The following is a 17508-nucleotide window of genomic DNA, read 5'->3' as shown; positions in this document are numbered from 1 at the left end:
TCATAGCTTGTATTGAGCAGATCACGTGTGCTAATTAAAGCCCCAGTTGGAGCTCAGCTGAGCTATATTTGCGTGCTGGGAGAGTGCTGCTCTCTGGCACTAGGAGGCTTTGCAGTTTGGGCTGTGGGGGGAGGGGGCTCCCAGCCCAGGTGTGCAGTCTTTACTTACAGCTTTTGTGCTGCGATCTTGGGTATTCCTCCCAATTCAGATTGGTGTATGATGAGTGGACGGTCACGTTTGTCCCCCTGCAGTTATTCCAGATTATTTTCTAGTTGTTCCTGGCTGTTTAATTAGTTGTTCCAGGGGCACTAACTAACTTCCACTCTTCTCTATGCTGCCATCTTCTTTCTCCTGTCAGTAGACTTTTAGCATATAGATTCTGCATGTTTTTAGTTAAGTTTATGCTTATTGAAATCTTTTTCATTGTTAATTAATATAAAGGGATACTTTCTTCTTTCTTTTCCTTACATTTTATTGCTGTTTTCCCTCTCTTTTCTGTTGGATTAATGAAGTTTTCTTGATTCTTCCCTCCCTTCCCCCTCCAGCCGCAGCAATGATTTAGATGTTAAATATATTTTTAGATATTCACGTATCATAAAATTCACCATTTTGAAGTGTCCAGTTCAGTGATTTTTAGTAAATTCACAAGTTTGTGCAATTGTCACCACTGTCTAATTTCACAAAATTTTCATCACCCCTAAAAGAACTCTTGTATCAATTAGTAGTAACTACTGAGTTTCCTGCTCTCCCCCAGTCTCTGGCAGCCATTACCCTACTGTCTGTCTTTACGGATTTACCTATTCTAGATTTCATATAAATGGAATCATGACGTGTGGTTTTTTTGTGTCTGGTGTTACTAATTTAGCATCATCTTTTCAAGGTTCATTCATACTCTAGGATGTATTGCTATTTCATTCCTCTTTATGGCTGAATAATGTTGCATTATGTTTATCCATTGATCAACTGATAGATATTAGAGTTGTCTCCACTTTGGGGCTATTATACATAATGCTGCTGTGAGTACTCATGTACAGATGTTTGTGTGAACATATGTTTTTGGTTCTCTTGGGTAATATAACTAGAAGTGAAATTGCTGGGTATTATGGTGACTCCATGTTTAACCTTTCAAAGAGCTGCCAGAATGTTTTCCAAAGTGGCTGCACCATTTTACAATCTTTACCAACAATTATGAGGGTTCCGATGTCCCCACGTCCTCACCAACACTTGTTATTGTCTTTTTTTTTTTTAATTTTACCATCCTAATGAGTTCATGAAGTAGTGTCTCATTGTTTTGGTTTGCATTTTCCTGGTGACTAATGATGTTGAGCTTCTTCTCATGTGCTTATTGGTCATTTGTGTGTCTTCAGTGGCGAAATGTCCATTCATATTCTTTACCCGTTTTTAATCATGTTTTTTTTGTTGTTGCTGCTTTATAAGAGTTCTTTATATATTATGCATGCTAGAGCCTTTTCGGATATATAGATTTGCAAATATTTTCTCCATTCTCTGGGTTATCTTTTCACTTTCTTGATAATGTTCTGGAAGCACAAAAGGTTTTAATGAAGTCGAATTTATTTATTATTTCCTTTCATTACCTGTGCTTTAGGTGTCATATCTAAGAAACCATTGCATAACCAAGGTCACAAGAGTTTACACCTATTTCGTGCTAAGAGTTTTATAGTTTTAGTTCTTACATTTAGGGCTTTGATCTATTTTGAGGTAATTTTTTAATATGGTGTGATGTATTGAGTTTCTGTATTTATAGTGGTTACTCCTAGATTTTCATCATGTATACTTCTCTAAGTCTAAAGTTGTTGAAGACAAAGGTGGTAAAAATGTTATTTTAAGAAAAATATTAATGCTTTAACTTTGATCATTATTCCCGGTATTTCAATGTTAGAATTGTCTAGAATTTAGTTATACTTTAGCCTATCTCAGATTGTTTTACTCACGTATTCTTATTTTCCATGCCTTCTGGGGAAGAGAATTTTCTTCTTAATGGGGTTGATCCTTTAATTGTTCAGTCACCAAAGAGATGTGCATGACAAAAGTTGAAGATTTCTGTATTTTGCCCCTCATTTAAAAATTGTGTATAAAATTTCAAGATGACAATGATTTTTTCCTTCTTACTTTGAATATATTATTTCATTGTGTGGAGTTGCTAATGCATTTTTATTTCAGGTAATTTGTCTTCTGATAGCTTTTAAGGTTTTCTCTTTATCTTTGGCATGCTTTAGTTTCATACAATTAGTCTGAAGGGATTTATTTTTATTTATTTTGTTTAGAACTTAAGGACTTCTTGAATGCTGACTTATTTGTAAATTAATTCTTGAAAATTATGATTCTTTTCTGTTTGAATATTGCTTCTCTAGTTCTTTTATCTCCTGGAAATTTATCTTTTCATTCTATACTATGTCTCTCAATCATTCTTTCATATTTCCAAGCTTTATTTCTAGGTAATTTCCTCAGATCTTTTTTCTGGTTTATTGTTTCTTTTTGGTTGTGCCTACTTTGCTATTTAACTCATCTGTTGAAGTTTTTTCCCCCTTTAATTTCAATGATTTTTTCATTTTTAGTGGGTCTAGTCTGTTCTTTTTAAAATTGTATGTGATGTCCTGTTCTGTGATTATAATTGTCACCTCTTTTCTCACGTCCTTAATCATTTTAGTTGCAATTAATTTACAGTCTTTTATGGACTCTATTATCTGGAGGTTTTTTGTTCTCAGTGTTTCTCAAATATATTGTACATGCTGGATTCTCAATTTGATTTGGAGTTCCCTTAAGTGGGATTATTTTTGGGGAAGGGGTCCTGTGTGCTCTGGGCTGTGGAACTGTTGATCAGAACAGTTTTGTGTTTGCTTCATTCAGGTGCCCAAGAGATTTTTCCAGTGCAGATTCAAGTTATTTGGTAGTCTCTCATTGGGATTCTTGTACATGGTCTCATGGGAATTTTCACTCCTACACACCTATGCATGGTTCAGCCGTGGGGTTCCCATTTCTTTTAAAACAACCATCCTAACCTACTTCTCTTTTCCTTCATTGCTCTTCCCACAGACAAATTTCCCTTTTGCTTCTGTGGACCAGTTGGTAGAAATTTTTTGGTCTTACTTTGATAGAAGGTGCAGCCCTTCAGAATCCTGGCTTTTACACAGGAGTTTACTTCCGTTTCTCCACATGTCATATGCCCTTATGGGCTTAAAGCCTCAGCCCATAGAAACTACCTCATCTAGGTTGTGATCCCCCAAACCTCCCAAGGCATAACCTCTTGGCTTTAAATTCTGCCTTACCTTCTGGTTCTCAGAGATTTTTTTTTTTTTTTTCTTTTTATCTCAGCTGTATCTTTACAATTTCAGCAGTTCTGTGTATTTGTAATACTGGTAGGGGTTGAGGATGGGTGTTCGTGTTATGCAAGCCTATCATTTTCCAGAATCACTGGTTGCTTGCATTTAGGAACGCTGTTTTGTAACCGTTTACTTTGGTGAATTCTCTTATTGTTTACAAGAGTCTTGTTTTTTAATTTTTTTTGTGTGGGTATGTGTGTGTGTGTGTTATCCAAAACTATGACACTCTTGCCTCAAAAAATTGGCCTTGACACTTTGTATGTCTCATTTTAAAAAATTTTGTTAATTGCTCTGGTTAATTCATTAGGTGAAATTCCTGCATTGTTCCTCATGTTCGCTTAAATTAGATTCTCTTAAGAAGGGTTTTTCAAATGACTAAAAGCAATTAATTTATCCGGCATGACTTAAGTATCTCAGTTGACATAATCACTTAATAAGAAGTTATGGTGCAGTTATTGTGTCTGTGATGTCACTCAAATGTCATTCTAACAGTAAATTGGCAAAAGTAATGCAAACAAATTCAACACAAAAGTAAAATTTCTAATTCAGCATTTTTTATATACCAATTTTCATTTTTCTGGATTGGCTCTCATATTACTCCATTTGCTGCAGTGTTCTGTTGATTGAGTACCAGTATATATCAGGGTATTATAATAATAATCACAGGTAGTTCCCCCTCTCCCTGTATAGGGAAAGATAGAAGTTGAAGTTATGAGAGAGTATTTACATGAGAGATATATATGATTTTAGATTAGGAAGAATTAACTTACTGTAATGTATCTGATTTGCTCTTTGAAGAAAATCTTGTTTTATTATATCAAATGGATTCCCGAAACCTTTTTAGGTTCTTTTTAAGCAAAAGATCCCTATGATCAAACATTAAGCTATGTGCAATGGAAGATGTCATTTTAAACTAAGAATTCTTAACTTTGAAGAGACCTTCCCTTGATTTCAGCCAAATTTGTTCATTTTAATTCAGCACTTTTCTTAACCACTTGTTTCTGTAGTATGGTTCTACTCCTTTGTGCTGTTTATAACTTAGTGTTCTTAGACTTACTGTGTTTCCTCCTTTGTAAAATGAATATGATATACCTATGTTGCAGGGTTGTTGTGAGGTGTAAGTAAAGGGATGTATGTAAAGCCCTTAAATCAGTGCCTGGCACACGGAGTGTTTTCAAGAACTGGTCACTAGATTGTTTCTGCTATTTAATTTAAAGCTTGTAAACAAATTTACTCATCTTTGGTGACTTGGCCAGTTATATCTTGGAAGGGCTTAGAGACTAGCTTTAGGAAAAGTTAACTAAATACATTTCATATTAGATAAAGGGGGAGTATTAATACATCAATATCTTTTAATAATCTTCCCAGTTTTTGCTGTAGAGAGTAACCTGCAGGTTAAATGCATAATATTAGATAAAAGCAGAGAACTGTGGTATAGTTAAGAAAAATAAAAAATAAAAATGAGGCCTATATCTTAACACATTGACTTGACTTAACATTTTAATTTGACTTCTTTATGAATCTTGTTTGTTAAAAAGGATTTTAGATTTTTAAAGTATTCTTTTAGATATATCTGAGACATATCTGAGAACCCCTGGTCTATTTTATAACCAACACAGTACACATTTTTATAGCGTAAGAGTGCTAGGTTGGGAATTTGGAGGCTTGGGTTCGAGTCCTGCCTTTGATGTTGACTTCGCCACATATGGTTCTTGGTCAAACAACAAAACCTCCCTGCAGCTGAATTCTGCTCTGTACCAAGGTGCTTGTAACCTGACCTGTCTCCTCTGCCTCCCCTCGTAGTTGCTCTGAAAACGAGATGGAATAATTCTCTCAAGGCTGTTTAGAAAGGGCAAAGGGCTATCCAGAGAAAGTTAAGTGTTATCTCAGTTCTCAGCTTATTTTATTCACCTACATGTTTTCAGAAAACATAATGTTGGCATTTTATGAATTATTGGAAATTGAAGCTAATATCTCTGTAGTAATTTTTCTGTGACCAGAGGCATTTTGGTAACCTTTTTCTTGGGTTGTAAGGTGGCGTATTTCTTCAAAGGTGAAGGGATTTAGGTATTCCTCAAATAACCAGAAAACAGTTCCTGGGAAATTAATTTTTTTTTCAGAAGTTTAACTGTAGTTCTAGATATCCTTTTCAATCCCTGCTCAGAACTGATCACCTCCATTAAGCCTTCGATTAACTCTACCCAGTTTTAATTTACATTTCATCTGCATTTATGCATGTAGTTTGCACTATGTTAATTAATTTGTATTTGAGTGTTTTTTGCAAGTTACTTTATGTCTTTTACATATGACCTGGTCTTGTTTCACCAGCTAGCTTGGAATCTCCTGTAGGATTCCAGATTTGCCTGTCTTCACAGTATCCAATAGAATGTGCTCTGCATTTCATGGTTTCTTATTAGTTGTGGTTGAATAAAACTTTCCCTAGAACATACTGATATCAGTTTGTCTAATTTAAAAAGTGTACATCTGGGGAAATTTTCAGTTGTTTTAATCTAAAGGCATCAAGATAGTATACTACTTGATTTAAAAAATACGGTGTTCAAGCTACCAGGCATTTCAAATAAGGCTAGATACACTTGTGCTTTTTCAACCAATTCTGTTCATCGTATAGGGTTGAAAGAAATCTAGTACATCTTCATTAGATAGTTCATATTTTTAATACTCTTAATATATTTTGGATATGTGGTTTTAGTATTGTTAATAGCCATAATTTTAAATGATTCATAAACAAAGAAATATGCCGGTAATAAAAGAAGGATTTAATCTTTCCCACTTCACTTCTAAAGTAACGTATTAAGTCATTGATGACTTGTACTGTTGACATTTCTGATGTAAACCTTGATATGGAGGAGACTATTCTTGCAATAACTTTGCTAATTTATTTGGAAATGGCTACATTTGAAAACATAAATTTTTGTAACATTGCCTTTGACCCAAACATTTTAAAAAAGCAGGACAAGATAAAACTATATCCTTTATCTTTGCAGTTAAAATCTGCTAAGGATGATGTTTCTTCCAAATGAATGTTTGCATTTTATTTTCCCAATTTTTTCTCTAAAACCAATGATTGGTCCATTAAGAAAATTTTTTACATCTTCTTCAGGAATGTCATTGTCTGCTGGATCTTCCCCTCTTCATTCCCCCAAGATAACTCCGCATACTTCACCTGCTCCCAGAAGAAGAAGTCATACTCCAAATCCAGCCAATTATATGGTGCCTTCTAGTGCCTCTACACCTGTTAATAATCCTGTTTCTCAGACTTCGTCTTCTGGTCAGGTGATCCAGAAGGAAACTGTAGGTGGAACGACTTACTTCTATACGGACACAACGCCAGCACCTTTGACTGGAATGGTATGTCTGCATTAAAGAAATTGTAGTACTCTTATAACAGTTCCTTCTTATTAATGAAGAGGTTTACCCCCTCTTGAATCTTCTTATTATGAAATGGAAAAGTAAGTATTCGATTTCTAACTTAGATGAGAATTCTAGCCTCTTCTCTCTTCAAAGTCATTTACTTCTGCATTACTAATAAGTCTTTAGTTTTGGAAAAATCCTTTGTTAATCAGAAATTAGATTATATTCGTGCTCTAGTTTAGTGCTTTATGACATACTTTGCTTATGGCGTCAGCTAGTACTAGTGCTAGCTGGAGTTGATGTGTAGTGACATTTGTTTATAGTTACAAGGAGTTTTATCTCTCAGAAGAAGTTAGAGAGAGTAGCCTGTATCTTATCAGTAGTTATTGAAAGCAAACTGATAAACTCTTGCCTTGGGTGAGGCAGTGATTTTCCAGCTAGCTCTCTGGATAGTGAAGTGACACCTAATGATAAAGGGCCTCCAGAAGGGTCATTCCCAAAGAAGAGAAGGCTCAGGCCACAGTCGGGAGAGTTGGTTGTGGATAAGGGACAGAGCTACAAAGGACTGGTGATAGAGAAAGAGAGAAGAGTTATGAAACAGAGGGAAAGAGGCAGACCCAGAAAAAGCATTAATACAAAGACCAAGAAAGAAGGCACATGCCCAGAAAGAAAGATTTCTTCTCGGAGTGAATAAATGTTGTCAGGAAGCAGGGGAAGGGATGAATGGGCACTGTCATGTGACATGAATTGTCCTTCTGTAGGTTCATCATTTTGCCCATGTTCAAAAATTATTAGCTATAGAAAACCAAGTGTAAATCAAGAGTTCTCATGAGCAAGAAAGCCAAATTCCAGAAAAGTGATGGAAATTGATATAAACAGTAGACATTTGATATAATCATAGGTGATAGGCTTATATAAAAATTTTATTTGGATTTCAGTAAGCAGATTTTAATCCCCTAAATTAAAGATCTAGTTTGATTAAATTTAATATTTCACTAAAAGGAATTTCAGTGCAAGGAGGACAGGTTTCAGAAGCAGGAACCCTTTTTTGTTTTGGTTTTTATTTTCAGGAGCCCCAGTTCTGCCATTGTTTTGTGACTCCTGAATCTTAGTACCTCTGAAATGGTTTCCCTGTTTGTAAAATGATGGTAGTCATATCTAACTACTTTGTGAGAAATAATTGTGAAAACATTTACAGAAGTACTTGTAAATCAAGTAAAAGGGAGATTGAAAAAAATAAAATAGTTAATAGTCTTCTTTGGTCAGAAATCTTTCAAAAGTCATCACAGGACAACTTGCTGAATGGAAGGTTGAACAATTGAGATAAAACTTTCCTTGGTTCTTTTAAGTAAGAATTCCATCAAAACTTTTTGGTTTTGTTTTCCTTTGTTATATTTTATAATTATTTATTTTTTATTATATGTTACTGATTGTATTTGAGGAAAAAGAAAAAGTTTAATCTGTAGAGTTTCTTTTTTGGTCACAAAACTGTCTTGGCTATTTTTATAGAGATCAAATATGGCACATTTTTATAACGTTTTTGCCCTTCAAATCACTCTTAATAATATTCTCCTGGTAATCCTGAGGTTGTTAAGCCAAATTGCTCTCTGATCTGAGGGAACCAGGACAAGAAAAGGGAGGTATTTTTCTCTGCTGTGGATATAGGTGAAAAGAAATCTTACAAGGAGTGCAAAGCCACTTCTTGATTGAGATCCGGAGCAGAATAATCATCTGAGGGCAACAGAAATCAGTTGAATTTGTTTTTAAAAGAGAAAATGTTTGTTTCAGCATTTAAAATGAAAGAATTTTTTTTAAAATTAGAAAAGATACTTTTAAATGCACTTTGATTTTGTATCATGGATCAGCAAAGGAAAGGATGAGGCAGAGGAAAAAAGAGACCAGGAAAGCAGGGTGGTGGGAAGAGTCCAGCTGGAAGAATGAAAGACAAGGAACTGGAAGGAGATTTAGAAACTCTGTTGTAGTTTCCTTGGAAGGTAAATATATTGTTGTACCTTTCTGTTCACTTAAACTGCTGACTTAGAGTAAGTTGGTCCTCTTTACTGTTGCATTTTGCAGTGTTTTTCCAAGCATAACACTTTGTTTATGTAAAAAAAGCCCGCCAAGTGGGTAATTATTTGGGCATCCAGGGCAGCATTACATCCTCATCTGAATGTACCCAAATGCCTTTCATATCTGCTTTCTTCTTTCAGTTGCTTTAAAAGAAATATATGCAAACTGTTTGTATACTTTTCCAAAGAGTAGCTGTAAATGTAAATTTTACTATTTTGTAGAAAATATATTCTTTCTTATTAGATTTTTTAAATTGAATATTAAAACATGAGATTATTTTAAAATGAATTATTCAGAAAATATGTTGAAACAGCTATTTTTGAGGTGTTTATGATTAAAAATTATAGTGTTTATGATTAAAAATTATCACAATTTATCACTATCATTTAAAGATTTAAAATAATATAAAAATACATGAAAACAATGATAAAGCTTGTCAGTTCAGAAAAAATGGTCACTACATTTCCCCCCACTTCCCTACCATTTTAGGTATTTCCAAACTATCATATTTATCCTCCAACTGCACCTCATGTTGCTTATATGCAACCAAAAGCAAATGCACCTTCCTTCTTCATGGCTGATGAACTCCGACAGGTATGCTTCTAGAATTCATAGTGGAAGGACTTACTGTCTGCTGGGCTTTACTGAAGACTGGGCAAAGCACAGAGCTCTTGTAAGGTCATAGTAGTTAATCAAATATGCTGTAGTCAAGCTGATAAAATTTAGAATTTATGACTTCTTGCTGTATTTATTTAGGGCAACCTGTTTTTCAAGAAAATGTCAAGAAATCAGAATATAAAACATAGAATACCTATTTAAGCAGGTTACCTTTTTGCACTTTATATTCTCTGGATTGAAAGGGCCCTTTGAAGTATAAAGATAAATTAGTTAAATGGTTTCTAGCCTTCATGCAATTTCTGCTGGTATGTATAGGTTGAGAAGTAGTTTGACCCAGAAGTGAACATAATTTGAAGAGAGCTCACCATTTTTTTAAAAGTAGGTTTTATAAATTAATTTCGTGTTTGTAATTGTTGTTTTTGTAAGCAGCTAGATATTCTTCTGTAAAGAATTGTTTGATCTGTAAAATTTCACTTTATGCGCACAGTCTCAGAAATATTTTTGTTTTGTAGAAGTTCTACCAGTATAATGTTTACAGAATGAATTGTTGACCAGCTATTAGTAGATCTTGAGTTTTCAACCATAGATTTATGGTTACTATTTATGTTTAGTTATGATAGGTAATTCATATTCCAGAAACTGCTGTTTAGATGTAAATATACTTGTTTCCTTTTCTTAGGAGCTGATCAACAGACATTTAATAACAATGGCTCAAATTGATCAAGCAGATATGCCAGGTAAAAAGAACGTTGATTTCACCCTTTCTTTTAAAGGATATTATGATTCTTATATAGTTCTATGTTTTTAGGCATGAAACTTGTTGTTAAATACTATTTTATGAAACTATTTGTTTGAAATATATGTAAGAAGAGTCCAGGGTGCCATTGATCATCCAGTTTATTTCTTCAGTTTTACAAGTGACAGTATTCCAGTTCAGCAAAAAATTTAGATTGTTTTAGAGTTCATGGTGATTTATTTCACTCTGTGCTAGATTACTGCCTCATGAGACTTGATGAGCCAGAGGTACTTAATGGCGTTGTAATACTGTATTAAGCAGAAAGCTTCGGTGGAGGATTATTATTACTGTTTTTGAAACCACTCTGTATCAGACAGTGTGCTTGACATGCTTGCATGCCTGACCTTTCTCTTCACAATAATCCTGTAACATAGTTACCATATTCTTGTCTCCATTTTACGTATGAGGATAACTGAAGTTGACAGGGTAAGTAACTTGCCTTTAGTACCAGAAGCTAATAAATTGTTGGCTCAGCCAGGATTTGAACACAGGTTCTCCTGACTCTACCAGAATGCTTCTAAGAGAGTATTAAAATGTCTTTTCTCTAGCTTACTCTGTTTATAGCAGCATTAGATCTGGTATAATTTAGCAAAACTATTTATAAATGATACAATAGGAATACATTTGCTGTAGGGATAATCTCAAAACACCTGGTTGTAATCAAGGATTCAGCACAGTCCAGCATGCATCTTCTAAGTTGCAGCAGAATTAAAGGGAATATGTCTGCTATTGTGTGTTGACTGATGTCTCCAGTTTTGTTGGGCAGGGAATGCATCCGTCATAATCTTTAAAGTCTTCCATTGGAATTTTTCTTAGTTAACATTCTACTTGGGGCCTTAGTGAGGGCAAAGGGAAAAAAAAAGAAGAAAATTGGAAAGGAGAAAATAAACCTGTCATTTATAGGTGATATGACTGTAGATTAAACAAATTATTTGAAATGATAGAATTTAGAAAATGGCTGGATATAAGATTAACACATATCATGATTGTGAAAACCTTATGGCTCCCACTCCCTTTATCTAGTGTATGGACAGATGAGTAGAAAAATAAGGACAAAAAGTAAATGAATTATTGGGGGGTGGAGGGGTATTGGATTTGAGTGTTCTTTTTTACTTTCATTTTTATTCTTTGTGTGTGTGTGTGGTAATGAAAATGTTCAAAAATTGATTGTGATGATGAATGCATAACTATATAATGGTACTGTGATCAACTGATTGTACACTATGGATGATTTATGGTTTGTGAATATAACTCAATAAAATTGAATTATTAAAAAAATTAACACGTATCGGTTGCATTTCCATAAACCAGTAGACATAAACTTCAAAATATAATTAAAAGAGATGTTATTTACAATGACTTCAGAATTTCAAAACGTAGGAGTAAATACAACAAAAGATAAATAAAATTTCAACAGAGAAGACTTAATAATAAAGAGAGTGAAATACTGTATTCATGTCTAGGAAGACATAATATATTCATGAACAGGAAGACACAATCATTAAGATGCAGTTTTCCTAAACTGATCTTAACTCAATGTAATTCCAGTCAAAAGAATTTTCCAGTCAAAGAATTTTCATGGAATGTGATAGAATTTATCAAAGAGTAAAAGACCAAGACTGCCTGATGGTAATTAAGGAAGCTGTGTGTTTTGGGGTGGGGAGAGTGGGTTTTTGTAGTACTAAAACAGTGTGGTAATGAACTCTAAATAGTTTAAGAACTTAAATGTCTAAAACAAATCTTTGAAGTTCTTACTATAAAAGATAAATAGGTTTAGCATTTCAGTAGGGGGAGATTTCCAAAAAGGAGATGAAGAGTATTGACTTTAAAAGAAAATATTGATAAATTTTACATTTATGTTAAAATTAGTAACAAAACAAAACACCAACAAACTAAAAAGCTTGGAAGAAGATATTTGGAATGTACACAACTGACAAAGGATCAGTATCAAAAATATATCAAGATGTCTTACAAATCACTAGGCACAAACAACCCAATAGAAAAAATGACCAAAAGACAGGAAGAGGTATTTCATAGAAGATTTGACCAATAAATGCCTGAAGAGATGTTGAACATCATTGGCGATTAGGGAAATACACGAGATACCGTTTTATAACTATTTGATTGGCAAGAATTTTTAAAGTCTGACAATATAAAGTGTTAGGATGTGGATCCACGGTTCTTGTACACATTTCTGGTATTGGTAGAATGGGTAAACCTGCAACCACTTTGGATATATTTTCGACTAGAAAATGTACAAGATGTTCATAGCATCACTGTTCACAATAGCAGAAACCTTAAACAATCCTAATGTTCATCTGAAGGACAGTGGATGAATTAATTGATATATTCAGACAATCTAATATTATACAAAAATTTAAGTGAAGGAACTACCCTGACATTCAACAGTAGGGAAGAATCTTAGCAGTATAGTATTAAGTAAAAAAGTTGCAAGAGACTATATGTAGCATGATAACTTTTTATAAAAAGTGTAACAATTAAAAGTATGCATTTAGATTGATGCATATGAATGTGCATCTATATATAGGCACACACATACATAATATACTTTCAAGGAATACAGATACAGGTAATAAAACTATATAAAAAGAAAGAAGGAAAAAAGCAAAGGAAGGCAGAGGTTGAAAAAGAGGATCACATGATTTGATGTCGTGTGAAGTTAAGGTCTAACTTTTATTTTTGGTGCTAAGTTTTCAGATGCTTATTACGTTATTAAAAATGATTAAATAAAGGCAGGCCATGCATAGACATGTGCCAGTGGTCTGAGTGCCATGAACTAAAGATTATGGTTAATCTCACACTGTTCTTTTCCATGTCTCATATTGACTCTTATTAACCTTCAATATCATATTAACTATTTAGTTAAATTTTGGTCTTATTGCCCTCCCCCACCCCCATTCTATTCCGTACTTCATTCTGCCATCAAATTGGTACTTCTCAACTCTGAAATCGCAATTTATTTTCCATAAATCTATGGTTTCCAACTAGGGTGATTTTACCCCTCAGGGTGTTTGCCAGTGTCTGGAAGATTTTTGAGTTGTCACAACTGGTGGCAGGCTGCTACTGGCATTTCGGGATATATGTCAGGATGCTAACGAGCATCCTACAAGGCACAGAACAGTCCCCCATGGTAAAGAATTATCTGACCCAGGATGTCAGTACTAGTGCTGAGGTTGAGAAACTTACCACCATAGATTTAGCACAGTGAATCTTAGTCATTCAGTGTCTTATATCCAGCCTGTCGTTCTGTGTGTTCTCGGGGTGGGGGGGGTAGTGGCACATGGGAGAAAGAAATCAAAACTTCCTTTTGAAAAACTCAGGATTTTTTAATAACTTCTTGTGGAACTGGGCCCTAGGCAAAAGGTTGCATGCAGCTTTGTCCAACATCATCTTCCAAGTTGGTTTACTTGGCTTTTACTTCTAGAGAGCCCTTCATACAGTCATTGTTGTAGTGCCTAACAGTGTTCAAGGCACCCCATTCCCTTTATTCATACTCAAGTGTGTGTGATATTGCACTGGAAAGGAAGAGCAGAACAACGATGAGCATTCTCGACTGGGTGTTTAAGACTATATTAGGCCACAAATGATCCTATCGTGGTAGTCTGAAAAATGTAGTGTTTAAAGTTAATCTTCAGGAAAAGGTAAAATCCTGAGATAAAAATAAACATGCATTAAAGATTTCATTTTATCTTAATTTACAAGAGAGTCAGATAGATGCTATTATCAGCTCAAAAGAGAATCTGAAGAACATGTTATAGATCTCTTAGAGATATTAAACATTTCTACCTCTGATATTAAGTATCGATAGATTTTTTTCAACATTTTTGTGTGCAAAATATATTTAGATAAATGGAGTTAAATATACAAATTCTCATTTTTAAAAGCATAAAAACAGGATAGAATATTCATGTCTGTATAAAAATTATTTTGCATTGCTGTCAGTTTTCTACAGTTTACAGAGTTGCAAAATATCTTCCATTGAATCAGAATCAGACACCCGAGAGGTATCCTTTAGTTAGTGCCTAGTTTTGCACTGAAGCACAAATTTTTTCCTATAGTCCATAGGATTCAGCGTGACTTGTTTGAAAGAGAACAAGGGAGATGAGTCAGATTTTTGGTAATTGTCATGATTGTATCCTTCACTCAATCTCTTTGTTAAACTGAAAAGTGAAAACTCAAATTGTTTCTAATAACTGAGAGATCAAAAATTTGTATTGTACTATAAAAGACAGGAAATATTTTTGAATTTGTGAAGTTTAGTTGTTCTTTGGCTTTTTTATAATGCCTATTTTTATTGATACTGAAACCATAGTTTGTTATGTAGAATTGTTATGAATGTTGACACTATTCTATAATAAAAAAGTATACGAGTGGCTTATAGTAAATTTGATTTCTTCTGTATTACTGTGAGAGATTTATGAATGTCTTCAGTTTAAAGTGATCTTCCTGTGAATTACTCTAGCAGTCCCCACAGAAGTTGACAGCTACCATAGCCTGTTCCCTCTAGAACCACTGCCACCACCCAACCGGATACAGAAATCAAGTAATTTTGGGTACATTACATCTTGCTACAAAGCTGTAAATAGCAAAGATGATCTGCCATATTGCCTTCGGAGGATACACGGTAAGGAAGAGAGATTATCCTCTTTTATAAACATATTATTGAGGCTATAAGAGTATTCAGACCTTCCTGACTATATTGATTTATTTAATATTTGAATTTTAAGGGCAGTAAATATTTCATTGGGAATCAGTACGTAGTAAGTGATGTATAGCATGGCTTTTTCGTCACATTTCTGATGGAATAAGAAGGTATCATTTACAGTTGACGGTAGTTGAAAAATTTTTCTTTTTCAGGTTTCCGTCTTGTTAATACAAAGTGCATGGTGTTGGTTGATATGTGGAAAAAAATTCAGCATTCAAATATTGTCACCTTGCGTGAAGTATTTACCACTAAAGCATTTGCAGAGCCTTGTGAGTAATCTGTAATTGTCTTTCCGCTGGTAAGCTTGGCTACTTGAAGCCAGATGGCAGTCCTGAGTGTTTGTGTTTTCTTTTAAGCTCTTGTGTTCGCATATGATTTCCATGCGGGAGGAGAAACTATGATGAGCAGACACTTCAATGACCCTAACGCTGATGGCTATTTCACCAAGAGAAAGTGGGGTAAGAAAAAGATGCAAGCAGGCTGCATTCTGACAAAACGCTTTTGCTCTGTGGAAGAGTTGTTTTGTATTTTAGAACACTTGTAAATTTATCCCTGTGATCATTCGGTTTAAAGATCCTACTGCATTTAAAAAAAGTATCTCAAAGAAATGGAATTTATTTGCAAGAACTGAGGAAATAATGTATGTGGATTTACTGAGATTAAGATGAGTTGCAGAAAACTCATTTTGATAGCTGATGTTTGAAAAGCCTGGGAGTATGAAAAATTTATTTTCTCTAAAGATATAATACTTTCTGAATAAAGATGATTGGAAAATTCAGGAAAGTTAAAAGAATAATAATCTGTATAGTTTTGCCACCCAAAACACAAATTGTGAATATTTTGTGACATTTCTTTCCAGTCTTGTTTATTCATTTATCTTTGGTCTCCTTCTGCATTATTGTGTTTTTGTTTTTATCATATTATACCATATTACATTTTTCATTTCTCATTGTAAGTATTTTCCCCCTAATTTTTATACTCTCAAATATAATTTTAGTGACTCCCTCATAGTCTGGTGTGACTATATCATAATTTATGTAAATATTTCTCTAAACAAATCCTAAACAAATGCTTTGGTTTAATTCTAGGATTCCATGTTACTTAATGTTTACTTAAAGATTTGCTTAATAATTCAAATTTTGCAAAGAACCAAAAGAATTTTAATTATATTCTAATAAATATTTATTAAAGGGTAAACAGTCTCAGAGGAAAAAGTAAATCCATTTTGAAATGTCTATTTAATAATTTATGTATTTAGGGAAGGTCTCATTTCCTGGTTTGGGGACAGGAAAGAAGCACTGCATTCTTCCCTATGGTTTTCAAACTTTTGAAGATTTTCTTGAATACATACTGATAGAAATTAAGGAGGGGGAAGATTTGAGTCCATATTATAGTTTGTTTCAGATTGTGGCTCCTTTAAGGACTCTAATTATGGATAAAAATATATTACTTCTATCTGTTTACTTGTGACTTTGCTTTCTGACAGTTGAAAGGAGAAGATTGTGGTTACATGACTGTTTCACATTAAAAATCTGGTTGTATAGTGTGGTCGGTTTTTTTCCTTTTGCCATGTCATCTGTAGACACATGCATAATTTTGTTGAAGGGGATGTGGTGTAACTTTTCCTATAGATGAATGTGTTTAAGTTTATTTTAGAAATAACACCTGTGAAATAACTGTTGGCTTTAATTTATAGCTGGGTTTCTGGACCTCAGCACTATTGACATTTGGGCTGGCTAATTTCTTGCTGTGGGGGACTGTCTTGGGTGTTGCAGGATGTTTAGCAGCATCCCTGGCCTCTACTCACTGGATGCCTGGATGCCTCCCTCTGCCCCTCCCACTCCCCACTTTGTGATGACCAAAAATGTCTCCAGTCATATGTCCCCTGGGGAGGGGGTGTCAAAAGCACCCCTTCTGGAGAACCACTGATTTATAGCATTCCTTTCCAGTTTTAAAAAAAATCTTAATTATTCTGTTTTTGGTGAAAACTGGTTATTTGATATATTAATGTTTATATTTTCCCAGGACTCAGACCGTTTTCTAATATTGGACTGTATTGTTTGAATGGTAGTGCCTTTCCTAAATGTATCATATATGCTTTAATTTACAGCAACTTGTAATACAAGCAGTATCTGTCTTCCCAATATGAATATTGAAAAAATAAAATTAGCCAATGCTTGTATAAACTTTTAGGGACCTAAGTGAAAGTCTAATGCTTTCTTATACTATAATTTATTAACTTAGTACAAACTTCAAATGTACATATTATAAGAAATACATTCACTTAGAAAATGATGGTAATAATAATACCATACTATATAGGGGCTGGTAAGAGGTTTAAGTGCATTAATGAGAGCCAAGCACCCAGAAAGACTCTAGCACATGGTGAGAACTATGTGTTTACTGTAAATATTCCTTTTCCTTATCACCACGTTTCATTAAATACTTTAAAAACTCTTCATGTTATTTTTGACATTTTCTTGGCATTTATCACTAGAGCTACCTTTTTAGTCACCTAACACATTTTTATCCCCAGAGTGTATTTTCTTTGTTTTCATCTAATTTGAGAGGGAGAGAGAGCTTCT

The 17508-nt window shown here is 34.1% G+C and overlaps 1 protein-coding gene across 2 annotated transcripts in view; it reads left to right on the top strand.

Moving 5' to 3' along the window:
• The window catches only part of PAN3 (poly(A) specific ribonuclease subunit PAN3), a 148216-nt gene that overhangs the window by 110041 nt on the left and 20667 nt on the right, over nucleotides 1–17508 (top strand). Inside the window, exons 7-12 of one of the 2 annotated variants that reach the window (XM_037800464.1) lie at nucleotides 6463–6710; nucleotides 9273–9377; nucleotides 10081–10138; nucleotides 14684–14842; nucleotides 15076–15192; nucleotides 15280–15381. In XM_037800464.1, coding sequence (XP_037656392.1) covers nucleotides 6463–6710; nucleotides 9273–9377; nucleotides 10081–10138; nucleotides 14684–14842; nucleotides 15076–15192; nucleotides 15280–15381 — 789 coding nt within the window. Of the gene's footprint in view, nucleotides 1–6462; nucleotides 6711–9272; nucleotides 9378–10080; nucleotides 10139–14680; nucleotides 14843–15075; nucleotides 15193–15279; nucleotides 15382–17508 lie in introns of both variants that reach the window. The other variant, XM_037800463.1, reaches the window with a different exon arrangement.

The sequence above is a fragment of the Choloepus didactylus genome, chromosome 12, assembly GCF_015220235.1.
Source record: "Choloepus didactylus isolate mChoDid1 chromosome 12, mChoDid1.pri, whole genome shotgun sequence".
NCBI lineage: Eukaryota > Metazoa > Chordata > Mammalia > Pilosa > Megalonychidae > Choloepus > Choloepus didactylus.
The sequence above is the reverse complement of the archived record's forward strand: the minus strand, read 5'-3'. Positions and strand labels throughout refer to the sequence as shown.